Genomic DNA, 23,967 nt, shown 5'->3' with positions numbered 1-23,967 from the left:
AATACTAAATTTTTTGTTAAAGTCTAAAAAATCATAAATCTAATAGTTTATTCAATTTTATGTAATTTTTAAAAGTATATTAAAATTCATCAATACTTTTTAGAAATATTATCAGATTTCTCTGAGTCTTTTATTGGATCAAACAGTGTCAAGTCACGAGTTAATGATGGGTTTTTAGTATTTCTACCAGATTTTATTGAATTTTTAATTAACGGGCTTTTATTATATTTGAATCCGGTTATACAGAGGTAACATAATTTACTGATTCAACTGCGAGTCTGGATCAAGTATGAAAACACTAAATAAGACTAAAGATACATATATAATTATTTTATAACAGAAATGTGTAGATCAATTCAAGAAATAATACCAACTAACATTTTTTTACCCGGAATTGAAAGTGCTAGTTTAAAAAAAAAGCTATTCAAAAGAATAGTTGTTTTCCATAAACTTACTATATGTATGATTTTTTTTGTAGTTATCTTCATGAATTGGTAGGTTTTAAAATTTAGAGAACCATAAATATTTTAAGATAACTTGTAACAGAAAAAAATCTTATAATGTTGCATTGGATCTATGTTTATTAATTATTTTAAAACTCAGGGAGTAAGGTGAATGTTGGAGTTTGTCCAAGAATTCATGAAAATGCTTACAACTTGCAAAGTTTTGGTAAGCCTGGGCTGGGTATCACTTTATATAAAGTAAAGTGAAGTGTTATTATAGCCCAATTTGCACTTTGGTTTATTTGCAAGTACCTGCTGTTTTGGGAGGCCGAAAACAACACACCGTTCCCTTTTTCTTGTAAATGGAAAACTGCACGTTAGCTTGAACTTGCGTGCCATGTTCAAGTTTCTGACCTATTCACATTTTTTCCCTTTTAAAAGTTCGCAGGTCGCTTAAAAAAGCTGAAACACACACACACACAAACCAAAAATCCCACGAAAACGGTGTCGCGGGAACGTTGAACAATTATTATTTTTTTTTTGTAAGCACTGCTCCTCATTATTATTATTTTATTCTCCTTGATCCGTTTCTCGACGTTATTAATTCTCCTCGCTGGAATCTGAACATCGAAAATCCAAAAATCGAAATCGCACACACCTGAAGGAATAGGAAGAAGACGACGACACAAGATGTGGAGACGCGTGGCATCATCACTTTCCCCGATTATTTCTTCATCACCATCATCTCGATCCCTTTCGCGTAACCAGGTGCGACGCTTTCCGCTTCGATTTTCAATCCCAATCGCTCGAATCTTCGGATTTTTGTGGATTTTAACTCAGTTCATTACGTATTCCAGGCAGCTTTTGGGCTCATTATTCGAGAATCATTTGCAACGGAGATTAGTAAACCGGTATGTACATATAAAGAGAAGCTGCTCGTTTCTTGTGTATATAAACTTGTTTCTACTTGTATATGTCACAGGAAGAAGGGGCGAAATCTCCCTTCATTACGTTCGTACTAGGTTAGTTTTCGATTCTGCTGTTTATCAATGTGTTGGAGTTGGGTCTATATTGAAGATGAATCGGCTTTTCTTTTTTATCAAAATGTTTGCCATTTAAATAGTTTGAGTTAGTCTGATGGATTTGGTATATAAACCTCAGGAGGACCTGGAAGTGGGAAAGGAACGCAATGTGAGAAGATTGTTGAGACCTTTGGATTGACACATCTCAGCGCTGGAGATTTGCTTAGGAGAGAAATCGCTATGCACACTAAAAACGGGTATGAAGATTTAAGTTTTTTTTTTTTTCTGTATGTTTGTTGTTAAGCAAGTCTCATTATGAGGAGGAAATAAATCTCAATTTCAGGGATATGATTCTGAACTTGATTAAAGATGGGAAAATTGTTCCTTCTGAGGTTACCGTGAAGCTATTACAGAAGGAGCTGGAGTCGAGTAACAGTTCCAAGTTTCTCATTGATGGGTTTCCGCGAACTGAGGAGAATCGTGTTGCTTTTGAGCGCATTGTGAGTTGTGTAGTTTAGTTATCATCTCCCTCTCCTCTTCCCTTTTACTTATAAAATGCTCTCGTAACTGTTGCAGGTAGGAGCCGACCCGGATGTAGTGCTGTTCTTCGATTGCCCTGAAGAAGAGATGGTGACACGCGTCTTGAATCGTAACCAGGTGCTTATTCTAAAAGCATTTATATTGTCAAAGTTTTCAGTTAATAACAGTGCCGTGAAAACCGAATCCTTGATTGTGGCAGGGCCGAGTTGATGATAACATAACTACAATGAAGAAGCGTCTGAAAATCTTTGAGGCCTTAAATCGTCCTGTCATTGACTACTACAAAAACAAAGGAAAACTCTACACAGTGAGTTCTTTGCAAAAACGTTTACGAAACTGTTGAAAATGTTTGATTCAAATGCCTTATAGCTGAGGTTGTTTAATCTTTGGTGCAGATTAACGCAGTAGGAACAGTAGATGACATATTCAAACAAGTTCTACCTATTTTCACTCCATTTCAAGAGGTATACACTAATCTCTGTCTGCATTTCAGTTCAAAGTGTCTTTCTTTCTTTCATTATTCAGACATCAGGCATATACATCTTTGTCTAACTTGACTGTAATTTGTATGTGCAGCAATTGAAGCAGAGTCGCCATGTAAATCCAAAGTCTCCTTTGGTAGAACATTCTTCTTAACAAAAGACAATCAGTCTGAAATTTATTCATTACTTTTGAATTTTGATACGCTTTTGCATCGTTTTGTTTGTATTATCATCATAACTCATAAAAGGAAAAAAAAAACAAAAAAAAAAATGTAACTTATAATATTTATTACTAATATTTTATCATATTAAGCTTTGCTTCCCTCCATTTATCATACTGAGAACAGAGAAGATGGTGAGTATCGTATACAGACCAAGCTTCTGTTATCCAACCATATCGTCTTCTTCGATGAAAAAGAAGCCCAGACACTACGAACAGTTGAAGCTAAAACAAATCCAAGACAACAACAACAACAACAATGGATTCACTTCCCTCTCCTTGTCCAAACCATCTCCCACTCCAATCTTGGTCGGAAAACAATCCACTCAACGGACCAAACTCGAAGCCCTAGACTCTGTCATTACAGAACTCGAAACCTCCGCTCGAAAAGGCATCACAATCACCGAACCAGAGATCTTCGCTTCTCTCCTCGAGACATGCTACACCTTGAGATCCATCCACCACGGCGCTAGAGTTCACCGCCTCATACCTGCGTACCTCTTACGCAACAACCTGGGCGTTTCGTCGAAGCTCGTCAGGCTGTACGCTTCTTGCGGCTACGCGGAGGTTGCACACGAGGTGTTCGATCAAATGTCCAAGAGAAAATCATCAGCTTTTGCTTGGAACTCTCTTATCTCAGGCTACGCGGAATCAGCTCAGTACGAAGACGCGATGGCTATCTACTTCCAGATGGCTGAAGACGGCGTTAAACCGGACCGGTTTACTTTCCCACGAGTCTTGAAAGCTTGTGGAGGAATTGGTTCTATTCAGATCGGAGAAGCGATTCACCGTGATTTGGTTAAGGAAGGTTTTGGTTACGATGTCTATGTCCTCAATGCTCTTGTTGATATGTATGCTAAATGCGGCGACATTGTTAAAGCAAAGAGTGTTTTCGACATGATTCCTCACAAAGACTATGTTTCTTGGAACTCGATGTTGACTAGCTACCTTCATCATGGGTTGTTACACGAGGCTGTGCATATTTTTCGTTTGATGGTTCGAGATGGGGTTGAGCCTGATAAGGTTGCTATATCTAGTGTTCTAGCTCGTGTTTTGTCTTTGAAACATGGACGTCAGCTACATGGATGGGTGATTAGGAGAGGAATGGAGTGTGAGTTATCCGTTGCGAATGCTTTGATTGTTCTCTACTCCAAAATGGGACAATTAAGTCAAGCCTGCTTCGTATTTGATCAGATGCTCGAGAGAGATATTGTATCTTGGAATGCTATTATCTCTGCTCACTCTAAAGATTCTAATGGTTTGAAGTATTTTGAGGAGATGCAGCGTGCTGACGTTAGACCCGATGTTATCACGTTCGTCTCGGTGCTATCTCTCTGTGCTAATACAGGAATGGTGGAAGATGGAGAGAGACTATTCTCTTTGATGTCGAAAGAATACGGGATAAACCCGAAGATGGAACACTATGCGTGTATGGTGAATCTCTACGGAAGAGCAGGGATGATGCAGGAGGCTTACTCAATGATTGTTCGAGAGATGGGGTTTGAGGCTGGTCCAACTGTTTGGGGAGCTTTGTTGTACGCTTGTTACATCCATGGGAATGCAGATATAGGAGAGGTTGCTGCTCAGCGTCTTTTCGAGTTAGAACCTGATAACGAACACAATTTCGAGCTGTTGATGAGAATTTATAGCAAGGCGAAAAGAATACAAGATGTTGAGAGAGTGAGGCAGATGATGGTAGATCGAGGATTGGAGACATAAGTTTACTCAAAGGTACATACGAGTTTATCTTTGATAGATCAGTCCATGTGATGTCATAGTAATCTTTACACACACAAGTGACTTGTTTGTTCATAGGGAAAAGGATCACGTGACATGTGTGAACGCGTCTGATTGGTTAGCTGTTAGAAGTGATTTCTTTATGTCTATAGATTCTCGTGGGATGTCTTTTGCTAGATTTTACTTCAAAACTAGCGTCTTCACTATATTATACTTTTTGTCTTCACTATATTGTACTTTTTCCACTGCAATATTCAATTGAAAAGCCATATTCCTCGTGACCAGTGTTTTAATATGGGTTAGTAACATGGGTTTAGTCATTGGTCACGTGCATTAGGACCTACCACTTGCATATATGGAAAGGATCCAAAATATGCTGTCTAAAAGAATCATATGATAATGTGAAGCAATAAGAACAATGTATATGAAGACATACAGTTCCAGCTTATCTTCTTTTATTGATACCCTCATTGCTTCACATTTATTAACGTTTCACCTAACTCCAGTTTCTGCTCTAAAAATAAATAAATAGTGCTGTGTGTGTTAGGATTTAAGGGTCAAAGTATCTGCGTTCACACATTCGTTGAGCCTCTATATAAATCCATGAACCCTTTTGCTGCTACTCCCACTTTTAGTTGTTTATATTATAGAACCAAAATGGCAAAAAGTTTAGCTCTTTCTCTGATTCTGTTTGTTCTGTATGCGTCCACCGCAGCTATAGCCATGGTCAGAAACCTTGGAGAGGTGGAATATAGCGATGACACAGAGTTCGTGAAAGCCTCCTGTGAGACAACAACGTACCCGGAACTATGCTTTCAGTCTCTGTCTTCATACGCAAGCGAGATCAAGAAGCGGCCTCGTCAGCTCGCTGAGACAGCGCTTGCTGTTAGCTTGGCCCGAGCAAAGTCAGCCAAAACCTATGTCTCGGACATGACTGACTATAAAGGAATCACAGAGAGGCAGCACGAGGCCGTCTCGGACTGTATAGAAGAGATGGGAGATACTGTTGACAGGTTGAGAAGTTCGCTGAAGGAACTGAAGCATCTGGAGGAAGGCGAAAGCGGGGAAGACTTCTGGTTGTGTCTGGGCAATGTCCGGACATGGACAAGTGCGGCTCTGACGGATGAGACCACGTGTCTTGATGGGTTTGGAGGGAAAGCCATGGATGGAGAGCTGAAAAGGTTAATCAGAGAACACATTTTGCGTGTGGCGCAAGATACGAGCAATGCATTGGCTTTGATCAATGTCTTTGCTTCCAAGCATTGAAGATATTGTGGTCTTGGGGGACTGAGTGTTTTTCTCTTGGGTTTGTTTTCTTTTGTGTGTTTCAAGAAATGTGTATTTGGTTTGTGTTTGAGTCAATATCAGGTTTCGCTTGCCACATTGTTATGTCATGTACGGGCTTACGTTGTTCGAAGCAATAATTTATGTAAGCCATGTAGAGGATGTTGCAATCTTATCTTTTAAACCATTTTCAGGTCATCTTTGATGGCATTCATCTGAGTTAGCTACAGAACTCATAGAAGTAGAGCAGAATCTCCGATAGGCCTGCATGGCTTTTGGGTTTGGCCCAACAATATCATCAACGATCCGTAACCAAACTTTAAAAAACAGCTTGGAACAACTATTGATATTTGAAATATTTTTTAGTTCATTTATAAAAGTTATGTGGACAAAGATTAAAAAAGTTTAACGGACATGTTTTGTCGAGATTTTGAGACGGACAGCTCCAAGTTGGTCAAAATGTCACAGTCCTCCATGGGTGATCTTTTTTGTTCTTTCTACGATCTATTGAACAAGAGAGGTCAAATCGGACCGCCTACGTCCAAATCGCCCCCGATCCGCATGTGTGTTTGCTGTTTTATGTGTTTTATTAATTTCTTTCAATTTAAATGTTAAGATAACTTTTTGGCTCGTAAGTCTAGATTAATGTTTGTTAATATCAGGAAAAATCTACGAAACCCTCCTAGTGAAAAAGCCCTAAGGTCAACGGCAATGTGCACAACTGGAACCGCTCATCATGGGATATGAAATACGAATCCTTCTGACATGTTGATCCATATATACTCAAGCCTCTGTAAAATATTATTTGGAAAAAAATAATATTATTTGCAAAAAAGATGCCTCTTTCTCGCGTTTTTTCATTCAGAAGAGTCATTGCCCAAAGTCCATCATTCATTATTTTTTTTGAAAGAAATTTAAATTTTATTCACTTCAATAGCGAAATAGCAAAAAAAAAAAATTTCATCAATGCTACTTTGTGTAGAAAGTCAAAACCTATAGTATGTTTTTATAGAAAGAAATGAAAATATTATCTACATCCAAATCATATCTTCATGACTTTTTCATATTTGTTTCTAGTTTTCTTTTTTAAAGAAGAGATTTTGTTTCGGACCAATTTGTCCAAAAAGATGAGGAGTCGAGCAGCAGGTTGAGGAGCCTCTCCTACACTGCGAGTGTGGCTCTCATACCAAATCGCATAAACTACCGCTTGGAAACAATACCAAAATAGAAAGGTTGATAATATGTCTTGTAGCATATCGCCAATCGTTGCAACAAAATAGGCCATTGAACAGAGTACCTGTGCCAGCCAGCCCCCTGATCGTGCTTCTCCAAACCCGCAGAAAATGAACACTCAAAAAATAAGTGATCTCTCGTTTAAGTGGCAGCATTGCCTCTCCAGCCAGCCACCATTTATCATTCTGTTACTTGCATGTAATTATTTTTGATTGTCATTACGAGTTACAGTTTGAGACTACCATGTGAACACGTCAAGTTTCGATGAAGTACGAAAAGTCCAAAACATATTATAGAATTTATTAATATTCTGCGGAGAGTATAGAATGGTACTTCAACTTCGAATGCACATTGTAGTTAAGTAATTCGAAAACTGTACACACTTCTGGAAACTTGGAATTCATATGACTTATTAATTATGACATAAATAAAAGAAAACGTAACAATTTAACAAGCAAACAAAAAAAGAAAAGAAAAGAAAACATACACATGCGCATGCAAAAGAAATGAGGTGAATATATAATGGTTAATTCAGAAACGTAGGTATCTGGTCATAAGGGCCAAAGTATTGCTTGTAGTCATTGAAAGCGCAGATACAGCTTTCTTCACCTTCTTTATCTCCACATTCTCTCTTGCTTCCTCGAACTTTTTAATACACGGGATCAAATCTATCGCCGCCGAGCTCGCCCACGTTTCCAACTTCCTTTTAATCTCCCCCTTTGAGATTCTTCCGGCCTTGAATCAAGGCCCTGATGATCTCGGCGAACACTTGCTTGAGCTCGTCGGCGGTATCCTTCATCTCCTTCAGGCAGCCCTTGAGGATATTCGGAACCTCAGGACTGAAGGCGACCTTTTTGAGAAGGCTAGAGACGATGGACGAGGCGCTTTTGGCGGATTTGAGGTTGACGTTGAGCGATGTTAAGCAGAGTTTGATGGGGTCGGATTTGATGGTTGAAGAGTAGGCGGAGGACAATGAGTAGTAGCACATTGTAGGGTATGGTGTTGAGTTGCATGCGGTTTGAACGAACTTTTTGTCGTTTTGGTTTATGCCTGGTGGAGTTGCTGTTGTTATCGGGATGTTTGATGAGTTGATGAGAGCAATGAGAGCTAGAGAGAGTGTCAGAAGACGCAACATGTTTTTTAACGTGGGGTTTGAGAGAGCTATGTGAAACTATGCAGTATGTGTATATATATATTAGTCTAATGTACAACACATAACGGATTATTAATTGTAGTTATTAAGGGAGTGATATGATCTTCACTTTTCTTCTGAATATAATAAAAAATAATTTTAACCAATCATATAATAGTAGTTGTTCTATTCTCGTTCGGTTTCAAATCATTTGATTATGAATTTGTGTAACCAAAAAAACAACCATACAATAGCAAGTATAAATATTTTCATTTTTGGAAAAAGGTAGAGCTATTAGAGCAATATCATTTGAAATTATCTCAAACAATTTTTTTCATAATTGTTAAATTAGTATTTTTAAAATGATTTTATTAAATATTTAAATTGTAATCTATGAATATAGTAAACCATTTAGGCTGCAACTGGAATGTATGTTTTTGGAATAAAAACTTCCGGAATGCTTAATTCCTATGCATTCTAAAAATTGTTCACCATTTACAAAAGAAAAATGAAAAGGGTATTCCATTCAATTCCACATCATTCCATATTATTCCAAATAAAATTTTAACTATCATTTGAAAAATCATTCCAAATCAAAAATGTTCATGAACAAATGGAATGCTGATTCCATTCCACAAAATTCCATAAATAGTGATTCCTATCATTCCATATGTTCCTTTTATTTGTCACCAGTTACACCCTTAGAGTACATGTTCGTCTCTCTAATATTTTTAAAATTTCTAGAGAAATTGATTTTAATTATTTTTTATGTTTTCTCTACTTTTTATTAAACTGCTTTTATAGAAACCATTAATGATATTCTTGATTTTGGTTTTAATATGTTCCTTGTGCCTTCTACTGACGGTCGCTCTATAAAAAAACAGATAAATTTTATAATATTAGATATCCGAAACATATTTAAACCATGCATGCGACTTCTCATTCAGCAATTTTTGCATTTCTTCCGGATTAGTAGCGACTTATGTATGTTAGTATCGTCTCCAATCAAATCATTATGCTGTAAAGTATAAACAATCATTAGGAACTGTCATAACTTGCAAAATATATACCATATATATGGTGGCTGTGTAACAGTGTACTCATAAACCTTGGCGTCTCAAATTATACGAAACAATCAAGAAACTTTTTTCTTGGTTTCAAAATGTTATTAGAAGTTGAAAAAAAAACTTCATTCCGGTGTTTAAGCAATGTGGCACGTGATGTAGTATGATGCTCATGAAATATGAACATTGACCAGATCTCTTAATTCGGAGAAACATCACTTATTTTATTTGTTTGACACATTGTTAATCATTTTTCTTCTGTAACTATTAAGAAAGACAGATCAACGTATCATGTATGTACATTATAGGGAATTGATATTGAAACTGGTCTCCCTTCCATAACTTATACATAGGTGTTTATTTGCTGGAATATGCACGTAGTTTTTTTTTTGCAACACATCTGCACGTAGTTTATATATATATATATGTTTTATCATTTCAATATATAAACTAACAAAAACAACAACTTAAAAGCAACTTTGGATCAAGGCAGAATGAGAATATGAAGTGAGGATATAACCTAATTCAGAAGGCCTATCGAAGTGATGGGATTTTTTGAGGTTTTTCGACAATTACATTACTAGTTACCAACTTATTTTTGACCATTTCGATATATCAGGTTTGGTCTTTGGGGACTTGAGTGTTTTTCTCTTGGATTTGGATTCTTTTCTATTGTCAAAAAATGTGTGTTTTGGTTTGGTTCTGAGTCATATCAATTTAGCTTGACACATAGCTTGGTCAGCAGTGTAGTATGCCTTTCTCACGTCATCTGAGTTAGTGATAGAACTCATAGAAGAAGAGCAGAATCTTCGATAGGCCTGAAAGACTTTTGGGTTTGGCCCAACAATATACTCAGCAATCCAAAACCAACCTTTTTTATAACCAGCAATTATTAAGATTGAAATAATTTTTTAACTATTTTATAAAAGTGTATGTACAAAAATTTATGAAAAAGTTTAAGCACATGAAGAGCGTATGTATTGTCGTGAGACGGACAGCTCCAAGTTTATCAAGATGTCACACACGGTTACTCTATTTAGGTTTTTTAGTTTTCTTTGTCTGTAATTTCTTGCATTTTGAATAGTGTAGTTAACCTTTTTTGACCCCTAAGTTTAAATCTATTTTTGTTGATATCCTCCCTTCTTATGAAATAGGAGCGCCTTCCTAGGTCAACGGCAAATGGCCCAACTGGAACCGTTACGAATTAATTGATCCAAATATTATAAAATACAAAGCCATGATATTTTTCATTATTTGGTGTGTTACCTGTTATTATTTTATGATTGTCAGTCATAACGAATTAACAATATCTACGGTTTGAGATTAATTACCGAACACACGCATGAAGTACCAGTTCAAATGCACATTTTCATTTGCAAGTAATTATAAAACGTTAGACAGTGTCAAAACTTGGAATTTATATGATTACTAATTATGACTTAAAGAAAACAAGATAAAACGTCCACATTTAACCAACCAAAAAAAACGTACACATGCACATGCAAAGATAAGAGGTGAATACAATGGTTAATTTCAGTAACCTAGGTAATTAGTCATCAGGGCCAAAGTATTGCTTGTAGTCCATGAAAGCTCAGAAATAGCTTTCTTCACCTTCTTCTTCGTGTCCGCATTCGCTTCTCCTTCCTCTAACTCGTCCGTACACGTGCTCTCGTCTGTCAACGCCGAGCTCACCCACGTTTTCACGTTCCTTAGATGCTCCTCCTTTGAGATTCCTCCGCCGTTTAGATTCTTCATCTCGGCTGTCGCTTGCTTGAGCTCGTCGACAGTATCCTTCATCTCCTCAAGGCAGTCCTTGAGGATCGGAACCTCAGGGCTGGAGGTGGATTTGGCCTTTTTGAGAAGGCTAGAGACCACGGACGAGGCTTTTTTAGCGGATTTAAGATTGATGTTGAGCGATGTTATGCAGAGTTTGATCGGGTCGGATTTGATGGTTGAAGAGTAGGAGGACAATGAGTTGTAGCACATTGCTGGGTATGTTGTTGAGTTGCATGCTGTTTTTACGTATGTTTTGTAGTTTTAGTATTTGGCTGGTGGAGTTGCTGTTGTTCTCTGGATGTTTGACGAGTTGATGAGAGCAATGAGAGTTAAAGAGAGTATTATGAAACGCAACATGTTTAGTTATTTATATTAAAAATACTCAGTTGTGTTTGGAACCCAAAATGGAAAAACTTTATCTGATTCACTTTCTTATGTATGTGTCCGCGGCAGCTATAGCTATGGCCAGAAACCTTGGAGAGTAATCTAATGATAATCCAGAGTTTGTTAAAGCCTCTTGTGAGACAACAACAACTTACCCGGAACTATGCTTTCAGTATCTGTCTTCATATGCAAGTGAGATCAAGAAGCGGCTCAGCTCGCTGAGACAACGCTTGATGCTAGCTTGGCCCGAGCAAAATCAGCAAAAATCTATGTCTCGGACATGACTGACTATAAAGCTATTGCGCCGCTTTTTGGGTCTACTATTAATATCATAATATCTTTGTAAATATCTTGCCACTTTCTAAACGTGCTGATCAAGTTTCAGACTTCTTCCTCTGTATATATTTCGTTTGTATCACGATTAAAGATCAACATGAGAGCACATGCTCTTTGTTTGATATGGTACCCGAGTAAATCATGATCTCTAATTTTCTTGCTTTTTGTTCATTTCTGTTGTATTTAATTTCAGCTAGAGTTTCGTTTTTGCTCGTTCATTTTCTCATTTGTTTCATATGGTCTTACTAGTGTACTGATCATGTCTATCGAGGATGCTGTTGTGGAACGTGCTGGTGATTTCACCATGGTGATGCCTTACTCTTTGTTTTCCACCGATAATCCTGAATCTCTCATTACTTTGATGATGTTGACAGGAGAGAACTACAATGAATAGTCTTTGGAGATCTAAAATTTTGTTGCAGTTTAAATGTTTAGACAAAAAATTTGACCCCTAATTTTAGACTCGTGATATTATAGAAGAATCTACGAAAACCTTCTTCCTTATGGAAAAAAATAAATCCCCAAGGTCAACGGCAAATGGCCCAACTGGAACCGTTCGTCGTGGCATATGAATACAAAATCCTTTTACATGTTGATCCAGTTAAGCCTCGGTACAAATACTATTTGGAGAATTATAATATCAACGAAATATTCTAGTCCAGTATTTAAAGATGTCTCTTACCTGTTATTATTTTATGATTATCATAACGAATTAACAATATCTACCATGAGAAGTTGTGAACACACGAATGAAGTACAAAAGGTCCAAACACTCATCAAAAAAATATTCGTGAAAAGTATTGGTACTAATGCACAATGTGATTGTCAAGTAATTCTGAAACGTTACACACTGTGGAAACTTGGAATGTATAACTGACATAAAGAAAAGAAGACGACGTTGAGATAAGAAATAAGATGAACAAAGGATTTTTTAAAAAATAAAGAGAAAAGAAGACGTATACATGCACATGCAAAGGTAAAAGAGGTGAATATAATGATTAATTTCAGTAACCTATGTAATTAGTCATAAGGGCCAAAGTATTGCTTGTAGTCCTTGAAAGCTCAGATACAGCCTTCTTGACCTTCTTCTTCGTATCCGCATTCGCTTCTCCTTCCTCCAACTCATCCGTGCACGTGGTCTCATCTGTCAAAGCCGCGCTCACCCACGTTTTCACGTTCCTTAGATGCTCCTCCTTTGAGATCCCTCCGCCGTTTAGATTCTTCATCTCGGCTGTCGCTTGCTTGAGCTCGTCGACAGTATCCTTCATCTCCTCAAGGCAGTCCTTGAGGATCGGAACCTCAGGGCTGGAGGTGGATTTGGCCTTTTTGAGAAGGCTAGAGACCACGGACGAGGCTTTTTTAGCGGATTTAAGATTGATGTTGAGCGATGTTATGCAGAGTTTGATTGGGTCGGATTTGATGGTTGAAGAGTAGGAGGACAATGAGTTGTAGCACATTGCTGGGTATGTTGTTGAGTTGCATGCTGTTTTTACGTATGTTTTGTAGTTTTGGTATTTGGCTGGTGGAGTTGCTGTTGTTCTCTGGATGTTTGACGAGTTGATGAGAGCAATGAGAGTTAAAGAGAGTATTATGAAACGCAACATGTTTGTTGATTAAGGGTTTTGTACTTCTTAGCTTGGGTTTGAGAGAGATTAGAAAAGCAAACTTTTTGACGAATTGTGAAACTATGCAGAATGTGTATATATATTAATCTGATACAACACAATGGATTATTATTTGTATCTCAATTGTTAAGGGAATGATTAGATCTAGACTTATTTAAATGTAATAAAAAATATTTTAGTCAACAATAAAATAGTACATATATATAAATCTTTTAATTTTTGAAAGAAAATAGCAGGAGACCTATTAATTTTGGTTTGAACAGTAAACACATTATAAAACTATATAATATTGTTTTTAATAACTAGAAAATTATGGGTTCGAAGATCTTCTGGTCATTTCCAATTTACTCTATTTTTCGATCTAAAATAGAGTTTAGAGTAAAATTGCTCTAATGATACTATATTTTTCATTCTGTATAGAGAACGAAATGAGTTTACTATATGTATATATAATAAGCTGTTTTTTTGTTCATCACTCTATTTTTAACTCTAAAATAGAGTACCATTTGAGTATAACTCAATTCTATTATAGAGTTATCCTATTCTAGAATGAAAAATAGAATGAACTATTGGAAATGTTCGGTGTTAGGGCGAAGTCCAAAATTAATTTTCTTTAAAGAGTCGACTTCTCTCGTCCCAGCGAAAATCAAACAGGCTTCATTTTAAACTTTTACTATAAGTGATTTAAGAGTTTTATCCAATTGGTCAACCTTTCGTTTATTTGATACAGCTATATAATATATAATGTTAGATATCCGGAATACATGTAAACAATGTCACATCTTATTCTGTTTGTTTCATTTCTTCTTACTCATTAACCATTAGTTAGTAATCAACATGGCTCTACTACCATATTAGATTCCAAAAAGGTGAACTTCAGCACAAACAGAAAAGAAGAAAATAAAGTTTGTTACTTAGTTAATCAGCTCAATTTGTTATAATGTAATCACCATCTTAGCTATTTATATCATGAATCTAACCTGATATTAACTATACATATTAATCCAATAGATTATGATGTGGAGTGTAAACAATCACAAGAAGCTATCGTAACTTCCAAAATATGGCTGTGTTCAAATAACATGACCGTCTACATAACATACCTGTTTATAATAATTTGCAAAACATGGGAGTCTCAAATTATTCCAAACAATCAAGAAGAATTTTTTTCTCGGTGTCAAAATAAAATTAGAAGATGAATACAAACTTCATTCCGGTGTTTAAGCAAGGTGGCACGTGATGCAGTGTGATGCCCATGTAATAAGAACATGGACCAGATCTCTTAATTCGTAGAAACATCATTTATTTTGTTTGATTAATAATCTTTCTTATGTAATTATTAAGAAAGACAGATCAACGTATCATGGTATGTACATAATAGGGAACTGATCTCCCGTGCATAACTTATACATCAATACTATTAAAAGAGAAGGATTTTAAAAAAAATCTACCTATGAAAGTTGTTTGGACCTATTATTTTTAAATTTTTTTGGACTTACCCTGTATATTATAACAATAATTGACAACCTTTTTTACCCTATAGACCCCCGATTATTACTCTAACCATGCGAACTGTATACATTATTATTTATACATAACCATTAAAACCGATTGCTAAACCATCCTACCCAAACAAAATACATTACATTAACCAAAACCAAAGCACAACCTATTATAACTGTTACGTTAATGAAATATTCATTTCCCTCACATACTACCATCGACTACAAAACACGTTACATGTAAGACACTACAATACATAGAAGCTTTATACAAGATTTGGATATAAGATTATATGATTCAAATACTAAATTTCATTAGTGAAATAATCTTCAAGATTATATGATTCAAACATTAAATTTCATAACTATAAAAAGCAAAACAAAACTAAACCCGCGCTTGTCAAAATCTAGTAGGTGTTTTATTTGCTGGAATTTCCAGCTTACCTTACCTTTAACACAAAACAAGGCAATTGTTTTTTTTTTTGTAAAAAAAAAGCAATTGTTTTTTTTTTTTGTAAAAAAAAAGCAATTGTTTTAGTAGTTAAACTAAAGTTTTGTTTGGGCTCTTGTCATTAGTTTTTAACTTTTTAGCATACTTTCGTATTTTGAGAGGGATTTTTTTCTTAGCAATTTAAAAGAAAAAATGAATGGATTAGTTATATGTAAATAACTGAACAACTTGTTTATTATTGATGTGGTACATGAGATTATATACAACTTTACTCGACCATGTAGATCCTTATCTATAGGATCTTGTATTTATCTACACACTTGTCATATATATCTCTAACTTATATCATCATTATCCAATACTCCCCCTCAATTTGGAAAGATGGAAATTTCGAACTCCCATCGAATGCAACAGCTTCTCAAATTGGACTCTTCCAAGTGCCTTGGTTAGAACATCTGCAAGCTGCTCATTCGTTCTCACATGAACCGTGGTGATCAACCCTGCCTTGATTGAATCTCTGACTTGATGGCAATCAGATTCCACATGCTTCGTCCTTTCATGAAAAACAGGATTAGTAGCTATGTATATTGCTGATTTACTGTCACAAAACAGTCTAACTGGATCCTTAAGAGACGCTCCCAAGTCATGTAACAAGCGTCTCAGCCACTTGATTTCTCTTGATGCTTCTGCCATGGACCTGTACTCTGCCTCAGCTGAGGAATATGACACTACATCCTGCTTCTGCGTTCGCCATGAGATAGCTGAGTCTCCTACCATTGCTACATAAGCACTCAACGACCGTCTGGAAGTGGTACACGACTGCCAGTCTGCGTCGCAGTATACTGATAGACTGAGATCGGGGTTGGAGCTCAGAAGAATTCCCTGACCTGCAGTTCCTTTCAAGTACCTAACAACTCGAAGAGTTGCTTCCCACTGCGCCACCCTAGGCGTTTGCATAAACTGGGCCAGAATATGAACAGAGTACGAGATGTCTGGTCGCGTGATTGACAAGTATATTAGCTTCCCCACCAATCTTCTGTATTGTCCTGCTTGTTGAATGAACGGACTATTATCTCTTCCAAGTTTGTGTTGCTGTTCCATTGGTGTTGTACACGGTTTAGCCCCTAGCAATCCGACCTCTGCAACTAGATCCAACGTATACTTTCTTTGTGTAAGCATAAAGCCTTCACTTCCTCTCCCAACTTCAATGCCCAAGAAATACTTGAGCTTTCCTAGATCTTTCATGTGGAAACATCTCCCAAGATATTCTTTGAATTTTACCAGAACATCCATGTCATTCCCACATACTAACAGATCATCCACATATATGAGAACTCTAATTTCAACATGACCCTTAGTATACATAAACAGTGAGTAATCTTCATATGAATGTTTGAAACCAGCGTTTGTCAATGCCTCGCTCAGTTTCGCGTACCAACACCTCGGAGCCTGTTTTAATCCATACACAGCTTTGTGTAGCCTACATACTTTCTTTGGATCAGAATGAGCAAACCCCTGCGGGAGTTTCATGTAAACTTCTTCTTTGAGTTCTCCATGCAGAAATGCATTTTGTACATCCATTTGGTGGACAATCCAGCCTTTGCCTGCCACTACACGCAACAAGCTACGGACAGTAGTCATCTTAGCTACTGGCGCGAATGTCTCAGTGAAATCTACCCCTTCTACTTGTCTGTTCCCGAGAGCCACCAGTCTTGATTTGTGTCTCTTGACTGTGCCATCTTCCCCATACTTGTATTTATATAACCACAAATTGCCAATGGCTTCCTTTCCTGGTGGCAAGTCAACAATGCTGAATGTTTTGTTGATATTAAAAGCATCAATCTCTTCTTTCATAGAGTCTCGCCAAACGTCATACTGCACAGCTTCTTTATAACTCTTTGGTGCAACTCCTTTGGTCACTGCAGCTAGAAATGCTTTGTGTGCCTCTGAAAAATTCTCATCAGACACATAATTTACCAAAGGGTATGGTGTAGAACTCGTACCTGAGACCATCATCGAAGGCTCTTGATCTGAGCTGGGAAGAACGTGATGGGTGTTGTCGAGGCACTGCGCATTGTAGCTTACGTAATCTCGTAGTTTCACTGAAGGCATCTTTTCTCTGTGACCTCGTCCTAATTCTGTTTCTTTTACATCTTCACTGCTGCTTGTCACTGGTTGATCACCCTCTGAATTGTTACTTTCGTTGAGTCCATCTTGTTCATTAGACTCATTTGTCTCTGCAGACTTACTCTCCTCCATCGCCAAAACAACATCATCTGCTGTAGTTACTTGTTCTGCTCCTTCTACCATAGGAGCCACGATTTGTTTCTCCTTAGCCACATCAATAGAATCACTCCCCCTGTCTTCAGTATCCAAGATAGAGTTGATAATCCAATCATCATCAGGTCCCCCAGTCAAGTTGGTTTCATCCACCTGAGCCGACTCTGTTTCTTTATACGGAAAAACGTCCTCCTTGAACACAACATCGCGAGAGACGAGAAACTCGTTTGTCTCTACATCATAAACTCGCCATCCTTTCTTCCCAAAAGGGTATCCTACAAAAACACACTTTCTGCTTCTAGGACTGAATTTATCTCTACTCCTGTCCTTTCTATGCACATAGCATAATGAGCCAAACATCTTTAGAGAATTGTAATGCGGCTTCTTCTCAAATAAAACTTCATACGTTGATTTCCCTCGCAGGATTTTAGAAGGAGTCATATTGATGACATGAGTTGCCGATGTTATTGCTTCTCCCCAAAACTTCACAGGCAACTTGGATTGAAACAGCATTGCTCTTGCTACATTAAGAATGTGCCTGTGCTTCCTTTCCACTCTGCCATTTTGTTGTGGAGTGTAGAAGCAAGCCGTCTGATGTATAATGCCATTGTCAGCAAAGAATGTACTCAAGCCAATAAACTCCTGTCCGTTGTCACTACGCACTGTCTGCACACTTTTACCAAATTGTTTTTCTGTATACTTACAGAATCTTTCTACTACTTTCCGCACTTCTGACTTTGCAACCATCAGATAGGTCCACACGGCCCTGGAGTGATCGTCTACTACCGTTAGAAAATATATTGCACCAGTCGAGGAAGGCACTCGGTAAGGACCCCATATGTCCATATGTATTAACTCAAAACACTTTGTAGTTTTATTGCAACTTTCGAAAAACACATCCCTAGTTTGTTTAGCTCTAAAACAAATGTCACAAGGACTGGAGCAAACATTATTCTTAACACCAGAAATCATAGGTAAAACAGAGAAAGCTGGGTGTCCTAATCTTTGATGCCACAACAACTGATCTGCATTGCTCTGAACCGCATTGCTTCTGGCCATTGAAACATCCTTGAAGTAGTACACCCCATCACGTTCCTCACCTGCTCCAATCAAAGTCTTCGAAGAACGGTCCTGCAATAAACATATAGCATCAGTGAACAAAGCGAAACAGTTCATATGTCTCAGCAGTTTAGAAACTGATATCAATGAGCACTCCAATCCCGGCACATATAACACATCCTTAAGTGAAATTGTTTCACTTAGCACGAGATCACCCGTGCTCGTTGAGGTCGTGGTTCCTCCATCAGCGAACCCCACAAGACAAGGTGACGTGTCCCTCACGTTCACAAGTTGAGAGAGCTTTCCGGTCATATGGTGTGAGGCACCTGTGTCGATAATAACATCTCCAAGAGTTTTACCTGATAGTTTATCATTACCACCATTTGACTTCCCTTCTTGAATGATCTGCGTAATTTTGTTCCATTGATCAGGAGTAAGATCGTTTGGAGCAGAACCATGCGAGCTAGTTGCAGTTGCTACATTTGCAGCTCCACGCCCGTTACCTCTACCGTAACCTCTTCCAGTACCTCTACCACCACCACGTCCTTCTCCACGTCCTCTCTGTTTCTCAGCAATCCACTCTGGATAACCCACAAGTTGCCAACAAGAGCTCTTCTCGTGGCCTGGTTTCCCGCAATGGTAACACACCCTGTCTCTAGACTTGTTTCCTTCACTGTTTTTCACACTTCCACCATTAGCTTCATGATTCTCACTCTGTTGATACTCTCTTCTTGCAACAAAACCGATTGCCTCCTGACTTGTTTCTCGCGTTTTAGACGCATTGAGCCTGGCTTCCTCCCTGATCACTTTCGCATATGCTTTACCTAGATCAGGTAGATCATCTGCTTCTATAATGGCAGTCACTACATTCCCAAACTTTGAATCATCGAGTCCCATAATGAACTGATGTACTCTTTCATCTTCTCGCTCCTTCTCGTACGTAGCTGCAGCAGAGCAAGTACACGCAGGCGGTGGTCGGTACGTCTGCAACTCCTCCCACATTACCGCCATGCGTCCATAATAATCAATCACAGCTTGTCCATTCTGACGACAAGAAGCCAGCTGCTCCATCAACTGATGTACTCGTACTTTATTCCCAACATCAAATCTCTTCTTCAGATTGTCCCATAACTTGTGAGCGTCGGTAATAAACGTCACCGTAGACCTCACTCTCGGCTCTATCGACGATCGTATCCAACCCACGATCATAGAGTTAACACTCAACCATGCTTCCAGGTCTTTGTTGTTCTCATCTGGTTTTGCTAGACTTCCATCAATGAAGCCGATTTTCTTCTTTGCTCTCAACGCATTCATCATTTCCATCGACCACTCGTTGTAGTTGTCTCCTTTTAACTGTACGGATGTGATCAAAGCACCCGGGTTATCTGATGAAAACAGCGAGTAAGGAGACACCACAACGCCTTCACCTGACTTCACCACAACTTGTTTATCTTCGTCGCCCATGGTGATGAAATAAACTTGAAAAACTGAGTTTGCTTAATGAGATCTAAGCTCTGATACCATGTAAATAACTGAACAACTTGTTTATTATTGATGTAGTACATGAGATTATATACAACTTTACTCGACCACGTAGATCCTTATCTATAGGATCTTGTATTTATCTACACACTTGTCATATATATCTCTAACTTATATCATCATTATCCAATATTATATTAGCAATCGATATATCATATAGCTACTACGGTTTAATAACTTGGGTATTCTGTAGGGATGCAAGGGGAATTATATTTCAAACGAGCTCATATGGGATGCCACAAGGCAGCCAAATGTCACAAATATATCTGTTAGTATCGACAAACTAGTATACTTATCATATAATTCAAAATTCAAAGTACTATAGAATACAAACAACAAGTGGGAGCTTTTACTAATTAAAGTTCTGGAAGCATTCTATTTTGCTGATTGAAAACATATCGAGAAACATGAAGGATGTGGATGGTTTAAGAGACGACAACAACAAAGCCAACCACAACATTTTCATTACAATTGAGAAGAATGGTAATGCAAAGACCAAGACATACATAATCCATGGAAAGGCAAAGATCTACGGAATATGAGAATTAATTAAATATGAAAATCACTAAAATAACCCAATGTTTAACATCCATCTACTACGATCTACAGCCGAGCTAGTAACACAGACCGGATAACTTCACTCAAAGATGTAAAAAGGCTCATCAAAAGGTGAAAACCAAGGCCAACAATGCCATTAGCATGCTAAACATTAGCTTCAAGTGTCCATTTAATATAGATGTTGCAGCTGAATGGTGTTGATCCCTGCAACAATAATGAAGAAGTGTGTTTGAGATTCTATACCATACTGTAAAGCAAGGGAGTGAGAGAGAGAGAGAGAGAGAAGGATAGCAAAGTTTCAGATGCCTTACTTCTGCATGTTCCTAAGGGCACCACAGTAAAGGACATTGCCAGGAGGATCCATCTCTGTCTGGCCATTCTCCTCAGGGTTTATGATCCTCATATAAGTTTCTTCACCAAGATACCATCTGTCAAGATTCTCCACTCTGATGTTCCACACTCCGACGTTATCAAGTGAAATAAGTCCAGCCGTCCATCCCCCTGGATAAACCTAAGTTACAAGAAAACTAATGATTAGGTAAACTAGCTAAATCAGAGTGATGTAAGCGATGCTGCGGTGTAAGAACCTCTATTGTGCTTCTTGAGATGGCATCATAATTGTTATAAGAACCCTTCTTGTCTTCAGTCCAAACACCAAAGTCCATCCTGGATAACATAACATGGTAACATCAAACACCAAAGTAGAAACAAGAATAGATGATATAAAGTCTCATGGTTTTTCTCTTACCCAACAACGAAAAACGTATAGCCATCAACATGGAAGCTCTGCATCTTAGTGTCATTGTTCTGGAAAACAACTTGTATAAACCCCTTGTACGTTGCGTTGATCATAGATATATCCAAACGAGGAGGTCTGCTATCAAAAGGCCTGTCAGGAAAGTCCAGCTTATAAGCTCCTTTCACTTTATTACGATCCGCAAGCCTCACAGGAGTGATTGGATGCACAAACGAAATCCCGTTGAGTGTAGCGCGAAGGGACCCGTTGATCATTGTCGGAGGCAAGCTTCTCAAGATGTAAGTGTTGGTGATGTTTATCTGACCGTAGTGAAACGATCCCTGAGGGTTCGGACGAGCTCCACTAGCAGATGTGTTTTGCCTAATGGCTCTTGGCTGGGTCATAGCCGACCAGGGAGCAGAGACATCTGTTTTTGGAACTGGCAAAGGACCAGAAGCAGGTCCGTTGGAGTTGGAGTAATGGAGAATGCCGACGCCAGTGACTCTCTGCCACACGGTTTCGTTCACGAACCTAGCGCTGGCGACAATGTAGTAGTCACTCGTGGCGTTTTGGTCCATTGTCACCAAGAACGAATACGACTGTCCTACGTGAATATCGAAGTCGGTGAAGTTCGTCTGCGAGGTGTAGTGACCGTCTGTTTCCACGAGAAGCAAGTTGTGGTTCTGAATCCTGAAGTTGAGGCTTGTCGAGATCCCAACGTTGTGAACACGGATTCTGTATGTCTTCCCTGCAAAATATAAACACAAACCATTGAGAAGAGTCATAAAGTGAAAGTGAAAGCTCACAAAGTAGTAAGTACCTGGATCAACATGAGCAGTCAAGTACTCAATACCATCAGGTACACTACTGTTATACTTGTAAGGACCCTTCCCATTGATGAGGACTCCATCAGGCATCCCAAGTTCTTTCCCAGAGTCAAGTATCTTCCTTAGTGCCTGAAAAAAGCAAAGGTATATAGATTTAATAACGCAAATACAGACAAAGAGAATAGATCAAAAAGAGATGATTTGATCACGTACTTTATGGTCCTGAGTGTACCAATCACCAATCATGAAGATGATCTCTCCATCAGGCTGTGGGAAAGGGATGGGAATAATGTTTCGATTATTAACCACAATGGGACCAAAACCACCAGACGCTCTCTGAAAGTTGAGGGAGGGAGAGTAGAAGAAGCTTCCGATTTGGTCCTTCACTTGAAACTGGTAAGTAAAGTTCCATCTCGGAGGGATAGGGCAGTTTGTGCCGAGAACACCGTCTTGCCACGAGTTACGCCGCATTTGGATGCCAGACCTATTCCAAAAAAGCATATTAGTAGTTGGTAAAACAATAAGGAAAGGTCTTGGGACTTCACCAAGTCAAGAGAAGAGACTCATCCAAATTATTGAAGACTCTAACAACAACATTGTAGTTGGTCGTCGCATTAAGCAGAGGTCCTGGAAACTGCCCATTGACCGCTATCACCTGAAACTCAAATCAAAAACATGTTTAAACTTTAAACCATGAAGACAAAGCTAGGACCAAACCAAAGTTGCAAACTTTATATATCTTACAGGAACCCTTAACTGAGAAAAACACCTAAAGTCACAATCTTTTGAGATTCTATGGTAATGGGGGTTTGAGATCAACTAAAGCAACCTCCTTTAACAAAACCCATCACTCGCTAAACCCCAAAAGACACCGAGGATCTCTCGATTGACAGCGAGGACGTTATTAAGACACCGAACCCGAGATTTACGGGGGAAGGAAAGGCAAACCTGTTGAGGGACGCCGAGAGGGGAAGCTGTGATGTAAGAGAGTTTGAAGTCGTAGGAGACGAAAGGATCCGCCGCGAAAGACACGCCGGAGAGAAGAAGGAAGCAGAGGAGGGAAGCGAGCGCGGAAGAAGGAGAGGAGAAGTGGAGAGAGACCGTCGCCATTGGTTTGGGGTATTTTTAGTTTTGGGAATCAGAAAGCTCTACGGTTTTGACATTAATATGGATACGAAAGAGAGGAAACGGTAGCGAAGGCGAAGAAAGGTGTGAAAGTGTGTCAGTGTAGGTTTTTTTGAATTTCCTTACATGAGTGTGGAAAAATACAAAAGAGGTTCCTGTTTTTTTTTTCAATTATTTTCGGCATTATTCTAGAAATAGTTATTTCAGACAAAAAAAAACTGACATGTATTTTAAATTTTTAATTATTTTTCCGTGTATTTAAATTTACATTTATATAATTAAGTTTGTGTTAGGTGTTAAAAGTTAAAACTGAAAACATCAAATTAATTAGTTAAGAATAAAAAATGTTGATGTAGTGTGGAAAACTTCATAGTAACGTATAAACTTGGGATCATTGAAAACTACATTATTGTAACTCAAAATCTAAAGATTCTAGATAATTTTTTAATCATTTATTATCTTTATCACATATGAAGCTTTTTTCCAATAACAATGGATATGTGGATTTGATTACCCAAATAGTGAAAAATTTAGAGAATTAGCATAGGCTATGATTATGATTGGGGAACTAGACTTTTAAAGCTTCAAAAGGAATTAAAGTTTTAAAAG

General features: G+C 38.1%; 5 protein-coding genes and 2 pseudogenes across 7 annotated transcripts; 3 read left to right on the top strand and 4 right to left on the bottom strand.

Moving 5' to 3' along the window:
* Positions 1-582: 582 nt before the first annotated feature.
* Positions 583-2,799, top strand: LOC103863071 (probable UMP-CMP kinase 2). The gene is made up of 9 exons (XM_009140807.3): positions 583-1,211; positions 1,301-1,354; positions 1,426-1,465; positions 1,605-1,722; positions 1,809-1,965; positions 2,042-2,122; positions 2,205-2,312; positions 2,401-2,469; positions 2,582-2,799. Exons 1-9 carry the CDS (start codon positions 1,134-1,136, stop codon positions 2,639-2,641), a joined length of 765 nt encoding a protein of 254 aa, XP_009139055.1. The 5' UTR covers positions 583-1,133; the 3' UTR covers positions 2,642-2,799.
* LOC103863081 (pentatricopeptide repeat-containing protein At4g25270, chloroplastic) lies at positions 2,778-11,500 on the top strand. 3 transcript variants are annotated; one of them, XM_033288099.1, is made up of 2 exons: positions 2,778-4,438; positions 11,387-11,500. In XM_033288099.1, exon 1 carries the CDS (start codon positions 2,840-2,842, stop codon positions 4,424-4,426), a length of 1,587 nt encoding a protein of 528 aa, XP_033143990.1. In that variant the 5' UTR covers positions 2,778-2,839; the 3' UTR covers positions 4,427-4,438; positions 11,387-11,500. The 3 variants fall into 3 exon arrangements, with proteins under 3 accessions (XP_033143990.1, XP_009139068.1, XP_009139076.1); XM_009140820.3 differs by lacking the exon at positions 11,387-11,500 and adding an exon at positions 4,523-5,915; XM_009140828.3 differs by lacking the exon at positions 11,387-11,500 and adding an exon at positions 5,160-5,395.
* Positions 4,768-5,938, top strand: LOC103863091 (pectinesterase inhibitor 7). Its single transcript, XM_009140840.3, has 2 exons — positions 4,768-4,994; positions 5,040-5,938. Exon 2 carries the CDS (start codon positions 5,048-5,050, stop codon positions 5,708-5,710), a length of 663 nt encoding a protein of 220 aa, XP_009139088.2. The 5' UTR covers positions 4,768-4,994; positions 5,040-5,047; the 3' UTR covers positions 5,711-5,938.
* On the bottom strand, positions 5,684-8,635 carry LOC117132969 (annotated as a pseudogene).
* LOC103864778 lies at positions 9,404-11,290 on the bottom strand (annotated as a pseudogene).
* Positions 11,501-12,607: 1,107 nt separating the features above from the next.
* LOC103863047 (pectinesterase inhibitor 4) lies at positions 12,608-13,293 on the bottom strand. The gene has a single exon (XM_009140790.3). It carries the CDS (start codon positions 13,255-13,257, stop codon positions 12,658-12,660), a length of 600 nt encoding a protein of 199 aa, XP_009139038.1. The 5' UTR covers positions 13,258-13,293; the 3' UTR covers positions 12,608-12,657.
* A 7,258-nt stretch (positions 13,294-20,551) lies between these two features.
* Positions 20,552-23,471, bottom strand: LOC103863038 (monocopper oxidase-like protein SKS1). Its single transcript, XM_009140783.3, has 8 exons — positions 23,182-23,471; positions 22,779-22,888; positions 22,447-22,717; positions 22,227-22,362; positions 21,419-22,154; positions 21,258-21,336; positions 20,982-21,181; positions 20,552-20,874 (listed from the first exon to the last, which is right to left on the bottom strand). Exons 1-8 carry the CDS (start codon positions 23,341-23,343, stop codon positions 20,775-20,777), a joined length of 1,794 nt encoding a protein of 597 aa, XP_009139031.1. The 5' UTR covers positions 23,344-23,471; the 3' UTR covers positions 20,552-20,774.
* Positions 23,472-23,967: the final 496 nt, after the last annotated feature.

This window comes from Brassica rapa, chromosome A01, assembly GCF_000309985.2.
Source record: "Brassica rapa cultivar Chiifu-401-42 chromosome A01, CAAS_Brap_v3.01, whole genome shotgun sequence".
Lineage (NCBI taxonomy): Eukaryota > Viridiplantae > Streptophyta > Magnoliopsida > Brassicales > Brassicaceae > Brassica > Brassica rapa.
This window is presented reverse-complemented; position numbering and strand designations above follow the sequence as displayed.

What these genes read in the sequence shown, in the direction of transcription:
- LOC103863071 (XM_009140807.3), top strand. Translation starts at nt 1,134, where the DNA reads ATGTGGAGACGCGTGGCATCATCACTTTCCCCGATTATTTCTTCATCA. An exon ending in GCTATGCACACTAAAAACGG is followed by an intron (nt 1,723 to 1,808) that starts GTATGAAGATTT and finishes TCTCAATTTCAG; the next exon opens with GGATATGATTCTGAACTTGA. An exon ending in GCGTCTTGAATCGTAACCAG is followed by an intron (nt 2,123 to 2,204) that starts GTGCTTATTCTA and finishes TGATTGTGGCAG; the next exon opens with GGCCGAGTTGATGATAACAT.
- LOC103863081 (XM_033288099.1), top strand. Translation starts at nt 2,840, where the DNA reads ATGGTGAGTATCGTATACAGACCAAGCTTCTGTTATCCAACCATATCG.
- LOC103863091 (XM_009140840.3), top strand. Translation starts at nt 5,048, where the DNA reads ATGAACCCTTTTGCTGCTACTCCCACTTTTAGTTGTTTATATTATAGA.
- LOC103863047 (XM_009140790.3), bottom strand. Translation starts at nt 13,257, where the DNA reads ATGTTGCGTTTCATAATACTCTCTTTAACTCTCATTGCTCTCATCAAC.
- LOC103863038 (XM_009140783.3), bottom strand. Translation starts at nt 23,343, where the DNA reads ATGGCGACGGTCTCTCTCCACTTCTCCTCTCCTTCTTCCGCGCTCGCT. An exon ending in GGTACACTCAGGACCATAAA is followed by an intron (nt 22,363 to 22,446) that starts GTACGTGATCAA and finishes TGCTTTTTTCAG; the next exon opens with GCACTAAGGAAGATACTTGA. An exon ending in TATACGTTTTTCGTTGTTGG is followed by an intron (nt 21,337 to 21,418) that starts GTAAGAGAAAAA and finishes TATGTTATCCAG; the next exon opens with GATGGACTTTGGTGTTTGGA.